The sequence below is a fragment of the Podarcis muralis genome, chromosome 6 (genome assembly GCF_964188315.1).
Source record: "Podarcis muralis chromosome 6, rPodMur119.hap1.1, whole genome shotgun sequence".
In the NCBI taxonomy this organism is placed as follows: domain Eukaryota; kingdom Metazoa; phylum Chordata; class Lepidosauria; order Squamata; family Lacertidae; genus Podarcis; species Podarcis muralis.
Window position 1 is genome coordinate 74,042,567 of NC_135660.1, and position 17,275 is coordinate 74,059,841.

General features: G+C 42.0%; 1 protein-coding gene across 16 annotated transcripts in view; it reads left to right on the forward strand.

Moving 5' to 3' along the window:
- The window catches only part of ANK3 (ankyrin 3), a 398,459-nt gene that overhangs the window by 261,097 nt on the left and 120,087 nt on the right, over positions 1–17,275 (forward strand). For 10 of the 16 annotated variants that reach the window (XM_077930551.1, XM_077930556.1, XM_077930558.1 and 7 more), the window contains 7 exons: positions 1,019–1,117; positions 5,864–5,920; positions 6,120–6,218; positions 7,235–7,420; positions 8,729–8,752; positions 10,115–10,213; positions 13,662–13,760. In XM_077930551.1, coding sequence (XP_077786677.1) covers positions 1,019–1,117; positions 5,864–5,920; positions 6,120–6,218; positions 7,235–7,420; positions 8,729–8,752; positions 10,115–10,213; positions 13,662–13,760 — 663 coding nt within the window. The remainder of the gene's footprint in view (positions 1–1,018; positions 1,118–5,863; positions 5,921–6,119; positions 6,219–7,234; positions 7,421–8,728; positions 8,753–10,114; positions 10,214–13,661; positions 13,761–17,275) is intronic. The other 6 variants (XM_077930570.1, XM_077930567.1, XM_077930566.1 and 3 more) reach the window with 1 other exon arrangement.

The following is a 17,275-nucleotide window of genomic DNA, read 5'->3' on the forward strand; positions in this document are numbered from 1 at the left end:
TGTCCTGCTGTTTTCCTACACAGATTCCTCACTCACAAAGTGTTGGCCAATTGAATGCAGACAATAAGGCCTTAAAGGTCAGGAGCTGTAGGGGAAGGTGTGATGTAATTTTTGTGTGTGTGAAATCTCCTGTCATACAGATGACAAATATATAGGCAAATTCCCGTCAGGGAATGAGTCGTCCTTCAATTACAGGCCCACTTTCCATATAGTCAGTGATTAGGGATGGACCTTGGTAGAAAAAACACTTAGCATGCCAAAGGCATTGTTCTGTCAATCCGCAAATTCAAGTGGTGAGTGCTGACTCTGGCCACTGAGGGGGGGAAAGGACTTATTGTCCTAATTGACTGATCCCTAAGGTTTGCATAAGTTTTTTTTTTAACATCTTTTTAAAAAAAAAAAAATCTTTCCACTTTGGTGATGTGGTTCTTGGTCCAAAAAATTATTCGCTCCTGGATAACGCTGATCATATGGAAAAGTGAACATATATCTTTTACTTTTCATAGCTGCACTAAGGAAGAAGGAATTCTGGAAAGTTTGACTTGTTGACTTGTTGTACAATGATCTATAATTCTGTCTTCCACATAATTCAACTTTTGCATCTCAGTATGGGAATTATGTCAGTGAAATCCAAATAAAACCATGCAGATTAGCTGCAGTCTCGTAATGCATATTTCAAGTAGCGCTCATCACTCTACAGGTTTTTCCAAGCACCAGTGATTTAGCTTGTAATATTTAAATTATTGTATTTATAATATCTTAAGTCATTTTTTTCTTGATATGTATTAAAATGATTTAACTCTAAAACAGTTAGGTGGTATGATGAGTTACGAACTGCAGCAGCCTAAATTTCTAATGGGGACACTGCTAAAATAATTTGCAAGACCCCAGTAATATCCCTGGACATCGAACACAGAGCCTGTTACTCGATTGACAAGTTCAGCCATGTCTTCCTGCTGCATATGCTACTGGAGTTCATTAGGCATGTTTCACATTCCGTCCCCTTATCTCATTTCAGAAAGGAAACACAGCTCTGCACATAGCATCTCTGGCTGGGCAAACCGAAGTGGTGAAAGTGCTGGTTACGAGCGGGGCCAATGTCAATGCACAGTCACAGGTAAAATTGCTTTGCTTAGGGCTCAAAGGCTGATGTGGGTTTACATGCAGTCTGTCTTTTCCCTCCTTTCCTTTCCTTCTTTCTTTCTTTCTTTCTTTCTTTCTTTCTTTCTTTCTTTCTTTCTTTCTTTTTTTGAAACCCCCCCATGATAACATTAATCTTTTATGTCTGATAGCTTTCCAAGAATTGACATTTGGAATAAATTATTGGGCAGAGTGATTTGCACAAACTCATTCCTTGTAATCAAACTTGTGCCCTTTTCAGACGTTGCCTCCATCCATGTTGTACCTAAGGAAAAGTCAGGAGTGGGTCATGTCCTTGTGCACGACGTCCCCATATCTCCTCACAGAAATTAACTGCTCTTATCAGAATGCAACATCTCTCCTGAACTTGGAAGATTAAACCCTGACTTATTTTCATGGCAAAAGGAATAGGAGAAGGCAGATTGAGCCCAGGCCTGCTCCCAATCACTCTCCAGGAACAGTCTGAACAGCTTTGTGTTGACTTCCAGTGAACATATAGTGACATATAGTGACAGGATCTCCCAATGAGCTCCTTGGCTGTGGAGAGAGTTGAACCTGGGTCTACCCAGTCCTAGGCTGACATTCTAACTATTAAAGCAACACTAGCTTTCTAGCATAACTGTCCAAACACAGGTGAGAAATTGTGGGAAAATAATAATTGGAAAATGGAACCCCTGCTCTCTTTCTCTTTGTGCTGCTGAAATGTTGATAGAAGAGAGTACTTTGGGCTCAGGTCTACTTCAGGCTCTTAAGAAAGCAGTGCTCAATTAATGCTGTCTTTTTCCTCCAAAATTCAGTCTCTGTTGCCTAGGAGGAATAAAGTCCCTTCTCAAAGTACATTTCCATGAACTTTCTGTACAGTTAACCAATGAGATGAATGCTGGTCACCGTGTGTTGCTGTGTATAAAATGTCCAGTGACACAGAGCACAGTCATACATTTCACCTTCTTGCTTAAGGTCTGCCCTCCAGCATTATCCAAACTGCATTGCTACATGGCTGGAATGGCTGATGATAAAAGGAGAACAGGGGAGGATCCCTGGACCTGCTTGCATTCTGAAAGGGGTTGTGCTTCACCGTTCCTTTGCAATTTTAGTGAAAATGCCAAACTGAAATTCCCCTTGAAATAAAGCCTGCCATAGTAAATGTGCTTATCCTGCCATAATGAAATAAGAATCCTATCTCCACCCAATGTTTTGATGGCAGGCTTGTGAAAAGGAAGGTTTAAAATAATGTGTTTTGAAATAATGTTTCTTCCGTGCTGCTTTAGTACTCTGTAACTTATACGTACACACACACGCCTTCCGTTTTATATTCCTTATACAGATAGGATGAAAAGATTCTGAATTGCCCAAGGTCAATTTGACCTGTTTTTTGTTTGAAGAATTTGGAGCATGGGGTAATTCCTGGGATGGGGATTGCATGTTCCCTCAGAATGGGTCATTCATGCTTGGCCATGACTGTTTCCTCCACATGTGGAGAGCAGGGCGTGGAGAGGCTCCACCAATGAGGCAAGATGAGGGAACTACCTCAGGCAGTGGAATCCACAGAGTCAGCAGGCCCTGATGTAGATCTTCACTCACCCCTTCTTCCCTGGCAGGGAGGGTGGGAGGATGCCATTTTGTGGTTCATCTTGGGCCAGCCCTGTTCCAGGGGAGTGCTGACTTCCCATGCCACACTGGCCTGCATGCTGTGTGCTTTTGCTGTAATTAAGTGTACCATGAGGCACCAGGTTTCCAGCGCCACACCTCACAGTGTCCTGTTCTTTCCCAGGACCCCATTCACCATGCCTCTCTCAACAGTGCTATCAGGACAGAAGTCCTTGGCCTCGCTCAGTAGAACGAGGATGGTCACCAAATGTAGCATGTCATGAAGTTATTAAATACACGCCACCTAAAGAGCATCCCTGCCCCCAATTTGGTCCAGAGGCTTAAACACTTCTTAACCTCCCAACTGGGTACTCCACTTTGTGCTATGAGTAGCTTTCCTACCATAGACCTGGGTAGGAGCAGGCTGCTGCATACATCAAGCTGAGGAACAGAAGAGCTATCAATGTGAATGGTCTGGTGAAGAGTTAGCCAACATGGTGCCCTCCGGATGTTGGTGGGCTGCAGCTCCTGTCATCCCTGAGCATGGGCCATGCTGGCTGGGGATGATGGGAGTTGGAGTCCAAGAACATCTAGAGGGCCCCACTTTGGCTACCCCTGGTCTGGTTTGTTTCAACATGTCCAACATGGGTCAGTATGGGAAAAGAGGGCAAGGTTTGTAGTGTCAATAATTTCTATTGTTCCTTCTGGCCTGAACCAGGAGCTCTCCCTACACTCGAGTAGGACCCTGGTAGAGACACATGCCTGACTGGCATGTTCTCTCCCTCCTGGTCATTCATTCAGGAGCTTCAAAAGCTTTCTTCAGCCCGAACATCACAGCGACTGATGCCAACAGATGCAGGCACACTTAGGGATCCGCAGAGTCTGCGCAGTTCGCGTACAAACCTCAGCAACTCAGAATTTTGGCAAATCTACTTTATTTACATATCAACACACACAGAGCACTGCCACATGGCTCCCTCTCTCTCTAGCATCACACAGCAAAGAGAAAAAGAACAAAGGACAATAGTCCCACTTCACGGAACTCAGTAACACAAACATCCTGTCTCCATCACTTCCCACTCTGTGGAGTCAAAACATACACCGTCATGTGATAGACAACAATCCTATGACTGCGATCATGGAGGAGGAATTCTAACAGCCCACAAGGTAGTTAATAAAATAAAAATAGACATTAACCCATGAACTAAACCGGACCCTGCACTCATCATCTGAGGCCCCTCTTTACATGCCTCCTCTGTGAAAGATCTAGAAGGTGGCAACACAAGAAAGGGCCTTTTCTGCAGTGGCTCCCTGCTTGTGGAATGCTCTCCCTAGGGAGGATCATCTGGCGCCTTTGTTACATATTTTTAGGCGCCAGGCAAAAACATTCCTGTTCTCCCAGGCCTTTAGCTAATTAAACAATCTATGGCCTTTGAGCTTGTGGGAGGGGTTATGTTTTTGTTGGTTACTATGCTCTGTATTTTTCTTTTTATTGTAAGCTGCCCTATGATCTTCAGATGAAAGGTGGTATAGAAATGTGATAAATAATAATGATGAGGATAATTCCGTGTTCCAAACCACTTTAAAACTGCTTGTTACTATGTTATGCATTCTTCCATTGTTATGTTGCAAGCTGCCCTGTGTTCCTTGGATGAAGGCTGGTACAGAAATACAATTAATAATAATAGTAATATTTAAACATCTCAACAGCCTAAAAGATATTATAAAATTAACAAGATAGTATTAAAATCAATACTGACACAGAGATAAAGCCTACTAATGCTACAGGTCTTCTGACTGCAAAGTCTTGACCAAACATCTCTAGTTTCTAACATTTTATTTTATTTTTAGCTGAGGGGAAACCTAAATAACCCACTCAAGCAGAGATTATTTTCATTGGTTGTGGGAGATTTTTTCTTTCTTTCTTTTTTAATGGCTGAAGTTACATTGGCAAAGAACACAGTTCTGTGACATTTCTATTTAAAATGCGCCATTGGATTTGCCCAGTTCTTTTTTCCAGTTGGACACCACTTTCAGTTTTGCCAGCTGTCATCCAGCTGACTAGGAACAGCTGAAGACCTCCTGCCCATCTGGCTAATTGGAAACCTATGTTGACTTCAAAATGATCCTGGAGCATGTCAGCTGATAACTGGGCAGTACATTGCCTTATGGAGAGCAGGAGGAGCCTGTTTGTAGGAAAGGAACACTCCTTCCTCCACAGAGGAGGAAGTTCCACTGGGGCTTCCTCTCCTTTAGATGATGAGCCCTTATGACTCACAACACTCTTTTCCATGGGGCCATTTCAAACATTTCAAATAATGCAGTTTGCACATGTGATGAACAACTTTGGGGCGTACTCTCAATGGCAGTCCCAGGTCTCCCTCTGTGTAATGTATACAACAGCCCTATAGCTAGGACTAATGTACAGATTAGCAATCTAATCTAATTGCAACGCCAGTTGATTCACACTCCTTTGGGAAGCATAGACTGTGGACCATTTACTGAAGTCAGCAGAGAGGGATGAGAAGAATTGTAAGCGTTATTTCCTGAAGCTGACCTTGCATTTCCAAGGCATTGACTCTTTCCCCCAGAACTCAGTAGCCAGGCCAAGGTTGCTGAGTCAGCATTGGCAACATGGAGGAGTATACAGGAAGCCTTCACAAAACAAAATAATGCTTTTATATATAGATCTGGTTTGGATGTAGCACTAAATAGACGAACAGCTACCTGTTTGGGGTGCTGTAGCTCAGAATCTCCTGCAAGGAGCAGAGGCTTAAACCAGATGGCCTAAAAGCCCTCTGTCCAACTCTATGGTAAACTGTGTCTTAGTGTTAAATACATAAACCTTAAGTTTGTGCACCTGCCCCACTTTCCTCTCCTTCTCTGGAGTAGCCTCAAGAAGGAGATTAGAAGTTTTTACTTCTGTTTTAATTAACCACAGTTTATCACCATGTCCAAACTTAAAACTGTGGTTAATCTTAACTACAGTTTAGGGAAATACGCTATCTTTTAAAACCAGGGTTTGAAGTTGACTTGTCTCAGTTCACCATACTTAGGACTACCCATATGTTGTCTGAATGACAACTGTGCTTCTCCTGTTGACCTGCTATTTATTTATAATCCCACTTTACCACAGATAACACTCCCTGAAAGTAAAAAAGGCAGCACAACAGGAAAGAAGTTTTTCACACTGGTGAGCATTCAGAAATGTGATCCATCACCTGCAGCCTGAACTGGTACAATCTTTTCTGCCAAATCAGGAATCTGCCATCCCATTCTGTTGCATGTCTAACTATGACTAGATGATTCTAAGTAAGAGGACTACAATGATCACTTGATCAAAACTTTAGGTTTCCAAAGAAAAGTTATACCATTATGTTTTTCTTTTTCAGAATGGCTTCACGCCATTATATATGGCAGCCCAAGAAAATCATCTGGAAGTGGTTAAGTTTCTTCTTGATAATGGGGCAAGCCAGAGCCTTGCCACAGAGGTAAATGTTCATTTTATACTGTCTTTGCCAAAGCGTTAAATATATTAAAATGTGGAAGTACAACATAGCACCACTCCTTCATATGAAATAAATGAAAACATTAGAGGTGTGCACAAAACCCAGGAGAAATTAGCCACATTGGAAGCTCTTGTCTGGTGCAGTACCAGAGACATCCACAGATAATCCATAATCAAAACATAATTACCAGCATAAAGTCAGCATTGATGTTTAAGAATGCAAAGAACCAGAGCTTAACATATCAGCAAATGAAATTTAGCAATAGCAGGAACTAAAGCTCATTCAAATCAGTTGGAGTCTGCCAAGTTATTTTCAAGGGCAGATCCACATAGAGTGCATTACAGTAATCCATCTGAGATGCAACTAATGCAGGGGCAAGTCTGAGCTTTCAAGCAATAGGCCCAGCTGGCACACTTTCTCCATGTGTGCAAAAGTAATCCTGGCTACAGTCACTACCTGAGTACAGCGGTACCTCCGGTTACATACGCTTCAGGTTACAGACTCTGCTAATCCAGAAATAGTGCTTCAGGTTAAGAACTTTGCTTCAGGATAAGAACAGAAATCGTGCTCTGGTGGCGCGGCAGCAGCAGGAGGCCCCATTAGCTAAAGTGGTGCTTCAGGTTAGGAACAGTTTCAGGTTAAGAACAGACCTCCAGAATGAATTAAGTACTTAACCCGAGGTACCACTGTACCTAAGAACAAGGTTGGGTCCAGGAGTATTCCCAAGTATTGATTTATTTATTTTTAAAAGAGAATGCAGCCCTGTCCAGAACAGGCTGCCATCTTGTCCCTGGACTGTTAGGCCTCCTAAGAATCAGCATCTCTTTCTTGTATGAACTTTATTTCAGTTTGTTCACTCTCAACCAGCCCATCACTGATGCCAAACACCGATGTTAGTTTACACATAGCTTTGCCTATTAAGTACAAAACAACAACAATGCAACGTTGAATTGGGTTCCTTAAAGACATGTCTGCTGATTATTGTTGTTGTCTGATAGGATGGATTCACGCCATTGGCCGTAGCTCTTCAACAGGGCCATGACCAGGTGGTTTCCTTGTTGCTTGAAAATGACACGAAGGGGAAAGTCCGTCTTCCTGCTCTCCACATTGCTGCACGCAAGGACGACACCAAGGCAGCTGCATTGTTGCTGCAGAATGACCACAATGCAGATGTGGAGTCCAAGGTTAGTAGCAGTTCTTGTTTTTTCCTGAAGAAGAAGAAGAAGAAACAACAGATTGAGTGGTGCATATAGTATCTCTGCTTCTCTGTGTTAACAAATTGAGAGTAGCCTAAGTCTTTTCTAGGTTTTACTGCTGCAGTTTCATTTAGCACCATTGCAAGTTGGACCTGCACCACATGCGATTTACCAAGGCAATGTTAGCCCAGCAGCCATGACTGTTTTATCAGCTCTGGGAACGCAACAGAACCAAGAGATTTATCAGGACCAAGAGATTTATCAAGTGTTATAGCAGGCCACCATGATCAAATGACAGGCTTTTTGGCTTGGTGGATCACAAGGGGCAAAGGCCTACTTTTCATTCAATACTTTCTCTTGTGAAGGGGGAAAACATGTTGGTCTATATCTGAGCCAAATGCTAGTATCTGCAACTGTGATAGAATAATTAAATGGTAAATTGGTTGTTACTGATGTCCTGGGTTCTGTTTCTTGATCACACTGGAGCTTAGATCAGAGTATGGCAGAAAGACTGAACTCAGAAAAGGACTTTGATGTATATCATTCGCTGCAGTACAGAAGCAATAACTGTCTTTAGTTTTCTTCTTTAAAGGTCGGCAGAGGCTGCATCCGGACAATCAAACCATGCTTTAATAAGCCTTCAGATATGCATTAGCTCTGTTCACCCACCCACAGACTCTTCACGGCTGTTTCGTTTCTCCTGTTGCACAAGTGGAAAGACAAGTCAGGAAGTCACAATTAATTATAGCTTCCTGTTTTGTGCAAACTGGGAAACTGTGGTTAATGGCTTCTGCAAAAGCTTTCAGGACATGGAGCTACAGTTTACAATTGGCTTAAAAATGCTATCTTGTTTGGATGCTGTTAAATAATTTCCGGGTGTGGAGGGGAATCTATAGAATCTGCAGATTCCCATTTAGTTTCCATGCTCCTGCAGAAGGAGGAGCAAAGTGGAAGTGAAGTTGCTGCATGGGCAGTTGCATGGAGCTCATGCATATCTGAGCTTATTAAGCCGGGATTTGATCATGCAAACCAGGTCATAGACTTGAAGGCTGACATGGAAAAAGCGGGGTTTCTGAATCTCTGTTTTTACCACGGGGGGAAATGATGAAACCTCATCCACGTTTGGGGGGGGGGGGGAATAGCCTGCCATTCAGCCTCGCTTTCCTTCTGTGCCTATTTGTGCTTTCATTGTCGTGTCCACACAGCGGTCACAAAGCTTTCTGCATCCATTATCACCGGTAGAGAACTAACCGTTCATTTTCTCCCCCTTCTTTGCTTCCAAATGTGTTAACCTAGATGATGGTGAATAGAACAACTGAGGTATATATGAAAATATATTATATATCTATAAATATATAAATATATGTGCATCATCACTTTCCCACAATGTAGAGCTGCTGCTGCTGCGTCATTCCTTCCTTCTCTTCTCTGCATTGCCTTCTTAGAGGAGTAGAGACCTGCTTTAGATTCAACAAAAAGTGGCATGTGCTAGAGCAGAATGTAGTTTTAGTTATTTACCAGGGCTTTCTGCAGCTGAAACGAGCGTTCATAAAGGCGTACAAGCAAGCTTCCTTTGGAACTAATTGTCACAGCCGAAGAGGGTAATTTTGCGCAAGAGGAAAGCGCCCGGGTTTCCAATGCCATATAAAATGTGTGTGGGGTTTTTTTTAATCAGCTGTGTCAAGAGCTGCAGACATCCCTGACACACTTTTGCATCCAGGACTTAGTTCCTTTAGGCTCTTGCATGACACTTTACTGTCAGTGTCAAAAGGGGGGGGGTAGGAGGAAGGTGCTGGTTCTTGTGGGCAATTCAGAAATGTGTAAACACTTTTCAAGTTGAGGCAGTGACAGCTAGCATGGCTAAAGAGGCTTGCTGATGGTTTTAGAAATGCGTCAAGTTCCTTCTGAGGTTCCACACATTGCGGGGACTGGTTGAATTGCTGCATGTTTTAGCACTGTTTCAAGAAGAGAAAAATTTTATTATTATTATTAAAAAATGTCTGAAATATGAAAACAAGTCACTGAAACTATCTGGTTGGCTAGACGCTTTCTAATTAGAGTTGAGGGTCTCATAATATTAACCCAGTTTGATTGCTCACGGGGGGGGGGTTGATCTTTTATAGAAGGAGCCCTCTTTTTCTTTTTTAAGTCATATTAATCTCTTTTTAAAATGGACTTTGATGTTGTTTTAATTTGCATCTGCTTTGAATTTATGAAGTCTATTCAGCAATTATTATCAAGTGACTTCATCTGAATTTCTGCAAGAAAGCTCTGTGATGTTAAAGTTGCAAGAATAAGAAGATACTGATAACAAGTAGATATTTCCCATGAGAAACTGATTTACCAATTAAGTGAAGGATAATATTTTCATTTTCATTAACTTACTTCGATAGATTCTTTTTACAATAGCTAGACATCTTATCCTGCTCTTATTCTCCCAGAATAGGCATAGTAATTTCTTTCCCTTCTACTGAGCATATTTTTATTCATCGTATTCAAACAAGGCATAAAGTAGTACTGAACATTAAAATAGAATGTCTGCTGTGCCCCTGGACTGCATTCTGCTGATTGGACTCTGCCTGGGCTGCAAGACATCCATTTTAGGAGCTGGTGGAAGACCTATGGGGAAAAAATATTTATATCTTGCTGTGTGTTGTTGTTGTTGTTGTTTATTTATTTCAGAGCGGCTTCACTCCTCTGCATATTGCTGCCCACTATGGAAATATTAACGTAGCTACGCTGCTTCTAAATCGCGGTGCTGCTGTGGATTTTACTGCAAGGGTATGTATTGATCCGTACGAATTTCACTTAAACGTGACTCCTAAATTTGATTTGATTTGGTTTGTAGTATTTCTGTGCCGCTTTCCGTTCAAATGAATCCCAAAGTGGCTTGCAAACAATAAACATAACATAATGAAACATAGTAGAACATCGCAGAAACAGCATAACTCTCATCAAATAATGTTCCCTTGTTTTTAATGCTTTATTTCTTATTCACGACTACTTTTGTTACGTCGTAGTTATAAGCCACCTTGAGCATGGTTTGAGCTGTGGAACAGCAGCATACAAATAAAATTACGTACGTATGCATACCTTCCAACATTTCCCCAATGAAAATAGGGACATCCTATTAAATAATAATAATAATAATAATTAACAACAACAACAACAACAATAATAATAATTTACTGTTTATGCCTTGCCCATCTCAGTAGGTGGCCCCAGCCACTCTGGACAGCTTTTAACATATATAAAAACATAATAAAGCATTAAACATTAAAAAAAAAAACCCTTCCCTATATAGGGCTGCCTTCAGATTGCTTGGGGGTTGGGTAACTCCATACCCTCCAATATTTCTCCAATGAAAATAAGGACATCCTAAGGAAAAGTGGGACATTGCAGGATCAAATCAGAAACTGGGACTGTGTCTGTAAATCCGGGACTGTCCCTGGAAAATAGGGACACTTGGAGGGTGTGATGTATGTATGATGGGCAGTGAGGTGGGGTGGGAAATGGTCTCACTCCTCATCCCCCCAATTCAGCTGAAGGTTTAAAGATAAAAAAGGGATCTCAAGATTTGCAGCTTGGCAGCCTCAACAGCCATCACAAAACACAGTGGATGGTACTGAAAAGAAACCGTATTTTCCTGCAGAATTAATTTTTTTGTGGTTTGATTTCAGATGTCTTGTGCAAGCAAGATTTGCACATCCTTCTTTTTCTTTTATGGCCTTTTAATTCTAAGGATCACTTCTTTGTCTCCCACACTCCCAATCCTAAGGAAAGGTAGTTAAGAGAGTCTCCCTGTTACAGGCTGGGTGATCTTGAGAATATAAATTTTCTCCTTTTTTTGCCAGCAGGAGTGTTCACCAGCAGAAACACAATTAGGTTCCCATTTGATCATTCCGTCTTGCTGACATGGCTACAGCCTGAGGACTATGGATTGGGGGGTTTTTGTCTTTTGTCGGTGGTGGTGGTGGTTATTGTTTCACATTGGTAACAAGATCATCAAAGTGAGTTGTCAAATAAAAATGAAGTTCAGGTGCTTCTTCTTGGAAGACGAAAGGATTGTGAAAGTGTGGCTCGTTCCACAGCACCGTCCTTAGAAACATGAAGATCAGGCCTGGCTGCAGGAGGCAAACTCCACTCCTGCTGGTCAGCATGATAAATAGGGAAGACTAATAGTATTCCCGTATTGCAGAGATGCAGTTCTGAAGCCAATTAGTGAGTTCATGGCAGAGGCCGGATTTGATCCAGGTACTGCTCTTTGCAACGGTGCCTTACCAGCTCACAAGAAGCTTGCCGTTAGCAAAATGTACCTGATACCTTTTATTGATCTCGCGTCTTAGAGTTGTATCTGGCTGGTCAAGGCAATGGATTTGAGGATGATTTATTTATTTATACCACCACCAGTGTACATGTCACTGTATGGAATAAAAGCGGCACGCAGAAGATCAGACCTTGGCCCCAGAAGCTTACAGTCTAAATTTAACTTTTGATGGTGCATAGGCAATGATGGGGGAAAGCAAAGTAGTGAGGGAGCATTTCCCCCCATATATCTTTTCTGGCTCAACGGCTATGATTTCTGAGCAAATGGAGCAATAGGGTTTTCCATCCTTGTCTCTTTTATTACAGCATCATGTGTCTGTGGGAGTATGTATTCGCTTATCCTTTCTGGCATGCCAGAGCTTTGTTGTCACCCTGATATTCACTGCATTTATCTTTTGCGTCTGCTTTTGTTGTGAATCTCCTTGGAAATAATTTGTATCCTGAAGTGCAGGATATAAATGAGGCTAATAAATTACTGAGCGAGGCAACTCACAGCATGGCACACTGCTGCAGGCATTGCTGGTGGCCCCAGCACCTGTGGCGGCATTTGTTGGCATCTGGTTCATCCAATCACACAGCAGATAAAATGATGGTTAACATGTAGATGGCTTTGCTCATTCAGCAAGGTATCATTTTTATCCAGACGGCTTTTGGTTGCTTCCCCATAGCACCACGTAGAAAGCATAACTCAAAGCTTATATTCACTGTAGTATTGTGCCTGTTCTTCCCATTCAGAAAAACCAAATCAGTATGTTTATTTGTTCTATGTGCACATTTGGGCACTCGCATCGGGCATCGAGAAGCACTGTTAGCATAGGAAGTTCAGCAGGATGTGAAAAGCATCTAGCTGGGTCTTGGATCTTTGTGCATGAGTGAGCCTGTTACGTAATTGTCCTGAATGTGCAGCACATTTGCATATGGTTGTCTTGCTAAACAGAAACTCAAAGCTTAAAGATGAAGATAAAGGGTTAGATCCAAACTAATGAGGAATGGAATCTCACTCTTGAGGTGCTTCCTTGGGCAGAAGGAGAAGAAAGGTGATTTATTTATTGTCCTCCTTCCCTTGGTAGCCCCCTGAAAAAGCTGCTCTGGAGGTTTGGAGAACCCTTCAGAACAATGTAGGATCTGGTGCAGGGGGCTGCATTAGGAAGGAGAGATCGGCAAAAATTGCCTCCACCCACCCACCCAAACATCTTCCATCTGAGTCCCTTCTGTGAATGGAAGGACCCTTTCTGCTTATGGAAGTATATGTCTTGATCCAACTCATATATTTTTTAGTTATGCACAAACATATCCAGTCTCTTCTCAGGGGGTTCCTCCCATGAGGCAAGGTAAGAAAGCTGCCCCAAGTGATAGATTTTTCAAACACATAAAGGTGGCTCAGAGAGAACTGCAGAGGGAGGCAGAGAGAGGCTGGCCCATTTTGTATTTACTTATTAGATTTCTATCCTGTCTTCCTTCCTTCATGGGACTCAAGGTGGCATACGTACGTAGAGCGTCCAAGCATTTCCCGTCCAGCCACCTCCCACTAGTAACTGCCTCTTCCCCCTCAGCCACCCTGTCCATTTGTGACATCACAGGAAGTTTGTAGCCCCCGGCAACTGCTTAGGGGTGCATCTGCACAGCCTCCCATCCTGGTACTGGAAAGGGGAATGTCATGAATGTTGCTTTCGTGTAGCCCTGAAAAATTGTGTATTTGTGTGTGTGTGTGTGTGTGTGTGTGTGTGTGAGAGAGAGAGAGAGAGAGAGAGAGAGAGAGAGAGAGATTTTCAACCCAGTGCCTGAGTTCTAGTTGTATAAAAATAAATACCTTGGGAATCATAGTGTGTGGAGCAGGGTCAGTCAAAAGAAAATATAAATGCTTCTTAAAATCTAACTTGGTTTCCTCTGTTTCCTTTGACAGAATGATATCACTCCATTACATGTAGCATCAAAGAGAGGGAATACCAACATGGTTAAGCTGCTGCTTGACAGAGGAGCAAAAATTGATGCCAAAACAAGGGTAAGACCATCTATGAATTACCGTATTACCCTTTATTACCCTTTTTGTATATTGGGTGTGGCTCACTGAAATGGATGTTACTTTTGAGTTCTTTGATAGATTTATATCCCACAATCCGAAACTCTTAGGCACTTATAGCAGATGGCAATGTAAAACTATTATAAAAATTACAATGCAAACTTTTAAAAGGAACAAAATAAATGAGGGATCAGTCAACAGACCTTATCTAATAATGATAGACCCTCAAGCAAAATAAGCCCCTAATAAGAAGGATTTATAATAATAAAAAAACCAATGAAGATCAGGAGCGATTGAGCCACTGGAGCTCGCTGGGCAGGAAACTATCTGCAGTGGGGCCACACAAGAGTATGGACTGTGAATCACACGGTAACCAATAGAGATGCAAGTTAAATTTCGCCTGGTTCACATTTTAATTTGAACCTACCTGCTTTGTGCTTCCCAATCTGAAGTGCAGCTATTTTTTTGAAACCCATCTCTCCAAATTTTATGATGCAGTTCTGTAACAAACAAATACATAGAAAAATATATATGTTTGGGGGAAGTGTGCACACAAAAATGGTATATTAGTGAAGAAAGAAAAAAATGCATCTTATTACAGAAAGCTTATTACAGAAAATGCATGTTATTTTTTTGCTGCATGCTAGCAAAGAAAAAAGCTGTTGGGGAGCTAACTGAGAAACTCTACTAGCTGCTGGAGACAGAACAAGATAATGATATGATCCGCAGTACTGAAAGCATCTCATATTTGACAGGCTAGTAGAATTAGCAAGCAGAGTTGAGAAACATTCAGATCTTCAGGCGTAGATCTTCCACCAGGGCCGCTAAAGCTGTCTCCATCCCATACTCAGAAACAAAACTGAAAAATGTCAGTGAAAGATATGGTCTCAGATTCTGTCTCCTGTTAAGATCTTGATCCACGGTAACCCCTTCCCTCTTCCTGCAGGGTGTGCTCTGATACCAGAACATGTGGAGACTGGCTGAATAGCTACACCCTTTCCCTTTCCCAGTCTGTTTACACCTCCCTGAGCCAAGCATTGTCTAGGCCTGCCTCCCCAAATTGCAAAGCTGATTTTGGATCTCATATGAGGATTGGTCTTTTTTATGATACATGTAGGGAACCTTTTGTTTCAATATGCAGCAGCTGGCAGTGATGTAAGAGCTAAATGCATAACAAATGCAATGGCCAGTAAATGGAGTCCATTGCTGTGTCAATTTCCCTGCATTGGCAGCTGTTGGAGAAGTCTGTCGATGACAAATTTCACTGTTTGGTTTGTTCAGAGCGCTCTCGAGTGAAAAACGCGGCTGCCTCTGCTGCTGCTTCAGATAACCCATGCCCTCTGAACATCGCCTCTCTTATCATGTCTCCCCTTTCTCTGTCTTCCAGAATGGATTTCACCAAATAAAACATACTTAGTGAAGTTGATTAAATTAGCTGGAGTTAGCTTGGCTGCCTTGATACTAGGCTTGCCGACGTGAATTTGTGTTTGTCACAGGCAGCAAGCACATTTTACCCGGGATTAGCAGTAAGCGCTTGTAATCTTCAATCTACTGCGGTACAGCTGAACTGAAAGGCCAGCTCTTGGATCTGCAGGGGGAGTTAGCAGGACCACAGGTTTTATTGGTGGAGCGATGATGTGTTGTTCCCGTCTTGTAGTACAACTAGTAAACTTACATGATGCATATGTAGAGATGATATAAAAATTTGCTCCAGTTAAATGTTAATCTTGGCATATTTTCAAATTTAGAGTTGAATTGCAATTTTAAATTCCAACTTTGCCATCCTCTGACCTAACACTGCGTAGTCTATGGTTGGGTTCCATGTTTCTCAGAGTAATTCTCTACTGGCATATGAAAAATGGACATTTTTGCAGTGAAATTTAAATGTATTTACTTGTTTCTGAACCTATTTTTAGAAATGTGAAAACCCACATTTTTCACATTTAAATAAAGCATTGCCTTAGGAGGAAGTGGGAGCAAATAGGAAACTATTTTAGCCTTAAAAATGCTATAGGTACCACAAATAAATCCCCTGGCTATATTATAACTTTGGGGAGAGATTATATTACCTCACATTCATTGTGGTGAATTTCTCTGAGGACAACTCTCGAGGTTCAGCACCAGTGTAGAAATGTGAACCCTAAGCAGCAGCACGGGGTGTGTACAAAAGGCTGTTACTCAAATGCTACATTAAAGCACGATTCCTATTCTTTCTCCTACTGGCCTTGCATGTCAAAAGGCCCTGTGGAAGGTTAGATAAAACAGATGATGCTGTTAATCTGCAATCAATGCATGTTTAGGGAGTTCTTAATCTGCCGAATGTCATAATCGTTTGTAAAGGTTTTCCCAGAGCCTTTCCAGGAGCATTGTATCAGAGGATGGATGTATCCTAATGTGTCCAATGTATTTTATGCTTCACGTCCTCCTACAGTTTGTCTGCCCAGAAAATAAACATTCTTGGAAACCCCTTGTTTCAGATACAGAGCAGCTCTGATGAATGTGCAGTAGCTTGTTTTAACCTTTTTTGTCTCCCCACCCAACCCATGGGCATTTAAAGCAAGCGCTGGTCCACACATCATATTTAATCCTGTAGTTAGCTTTGTTTTGTTTTCTTGCTTTGTTATTTGGGTAGGAAGCATTTGTTGGTTAAGCAGAAGCAGTGCTGTTTTTCTAGGCTCATCGTGAACACCTCCCTTGTTCTGTAATTATGGAAATGGCGCCCACCTGAGAGGTGCTGGAACTGAGTTCCTGCGAGTTCCTACTGAAAAGAGCCCTGAGCAGGAGTATAAATTTGCTGAAATCTTTTATTACCTTTTAGAGGTGGTTGGGTATCTAGGTGTGGGGAGAGAGGAAGAGAGAGAGAATTGCAGGTCAGCTTTTCTCCCTCTGACAGATGTCCATATTACTTTGGAAAACCCTAACCAACTCAGACAATTGCCTTGTTCAGTGAGGAAGAAGTGTTGCTGTTCTGTCTTTCATGCAGTTTTATGAATGTCAGGATCTTGTTATTTAAAGGCTCTTATTTAATATCATATGCATTTTATGGTGTTTGATGCTGGCAGAATCATCCCCAGTAAAAATTTCCTGGCTCTGCCAACAGAGCTTCTCTGTGGACTCTTTTGTCTGTGAATAAAATGTAGTTTTTTGCTGCAATCTATACTTTAAAACTACCTGTAGCTCAACACCTGCTGGCTGCTCCACATGTCAGAAAGGCTGAAGCTCGACTGTGGAAGCGGAAAGTATTTCACTGCTATCTTGATTAGCAAAAGAAGAGAAGTGTGCCTCACTCTGAGCTTTTTCAGCTGTTACTTGGGGTAACAGGACTTCAGCATCTTCTTTCACTGTGAGGAAGGTAATGGGTGAATCCTGGCCCTTATCTTTCAGTCCATCTCGGGAAGAATGTTCCTTCCAGAAACTGCTCAAACTCAGGCTTCACCTGGCAAGTGACGTATGATGCGTGGAGGGGGAACCTCTCCGCAGTTGTGGAATGTCTCCAT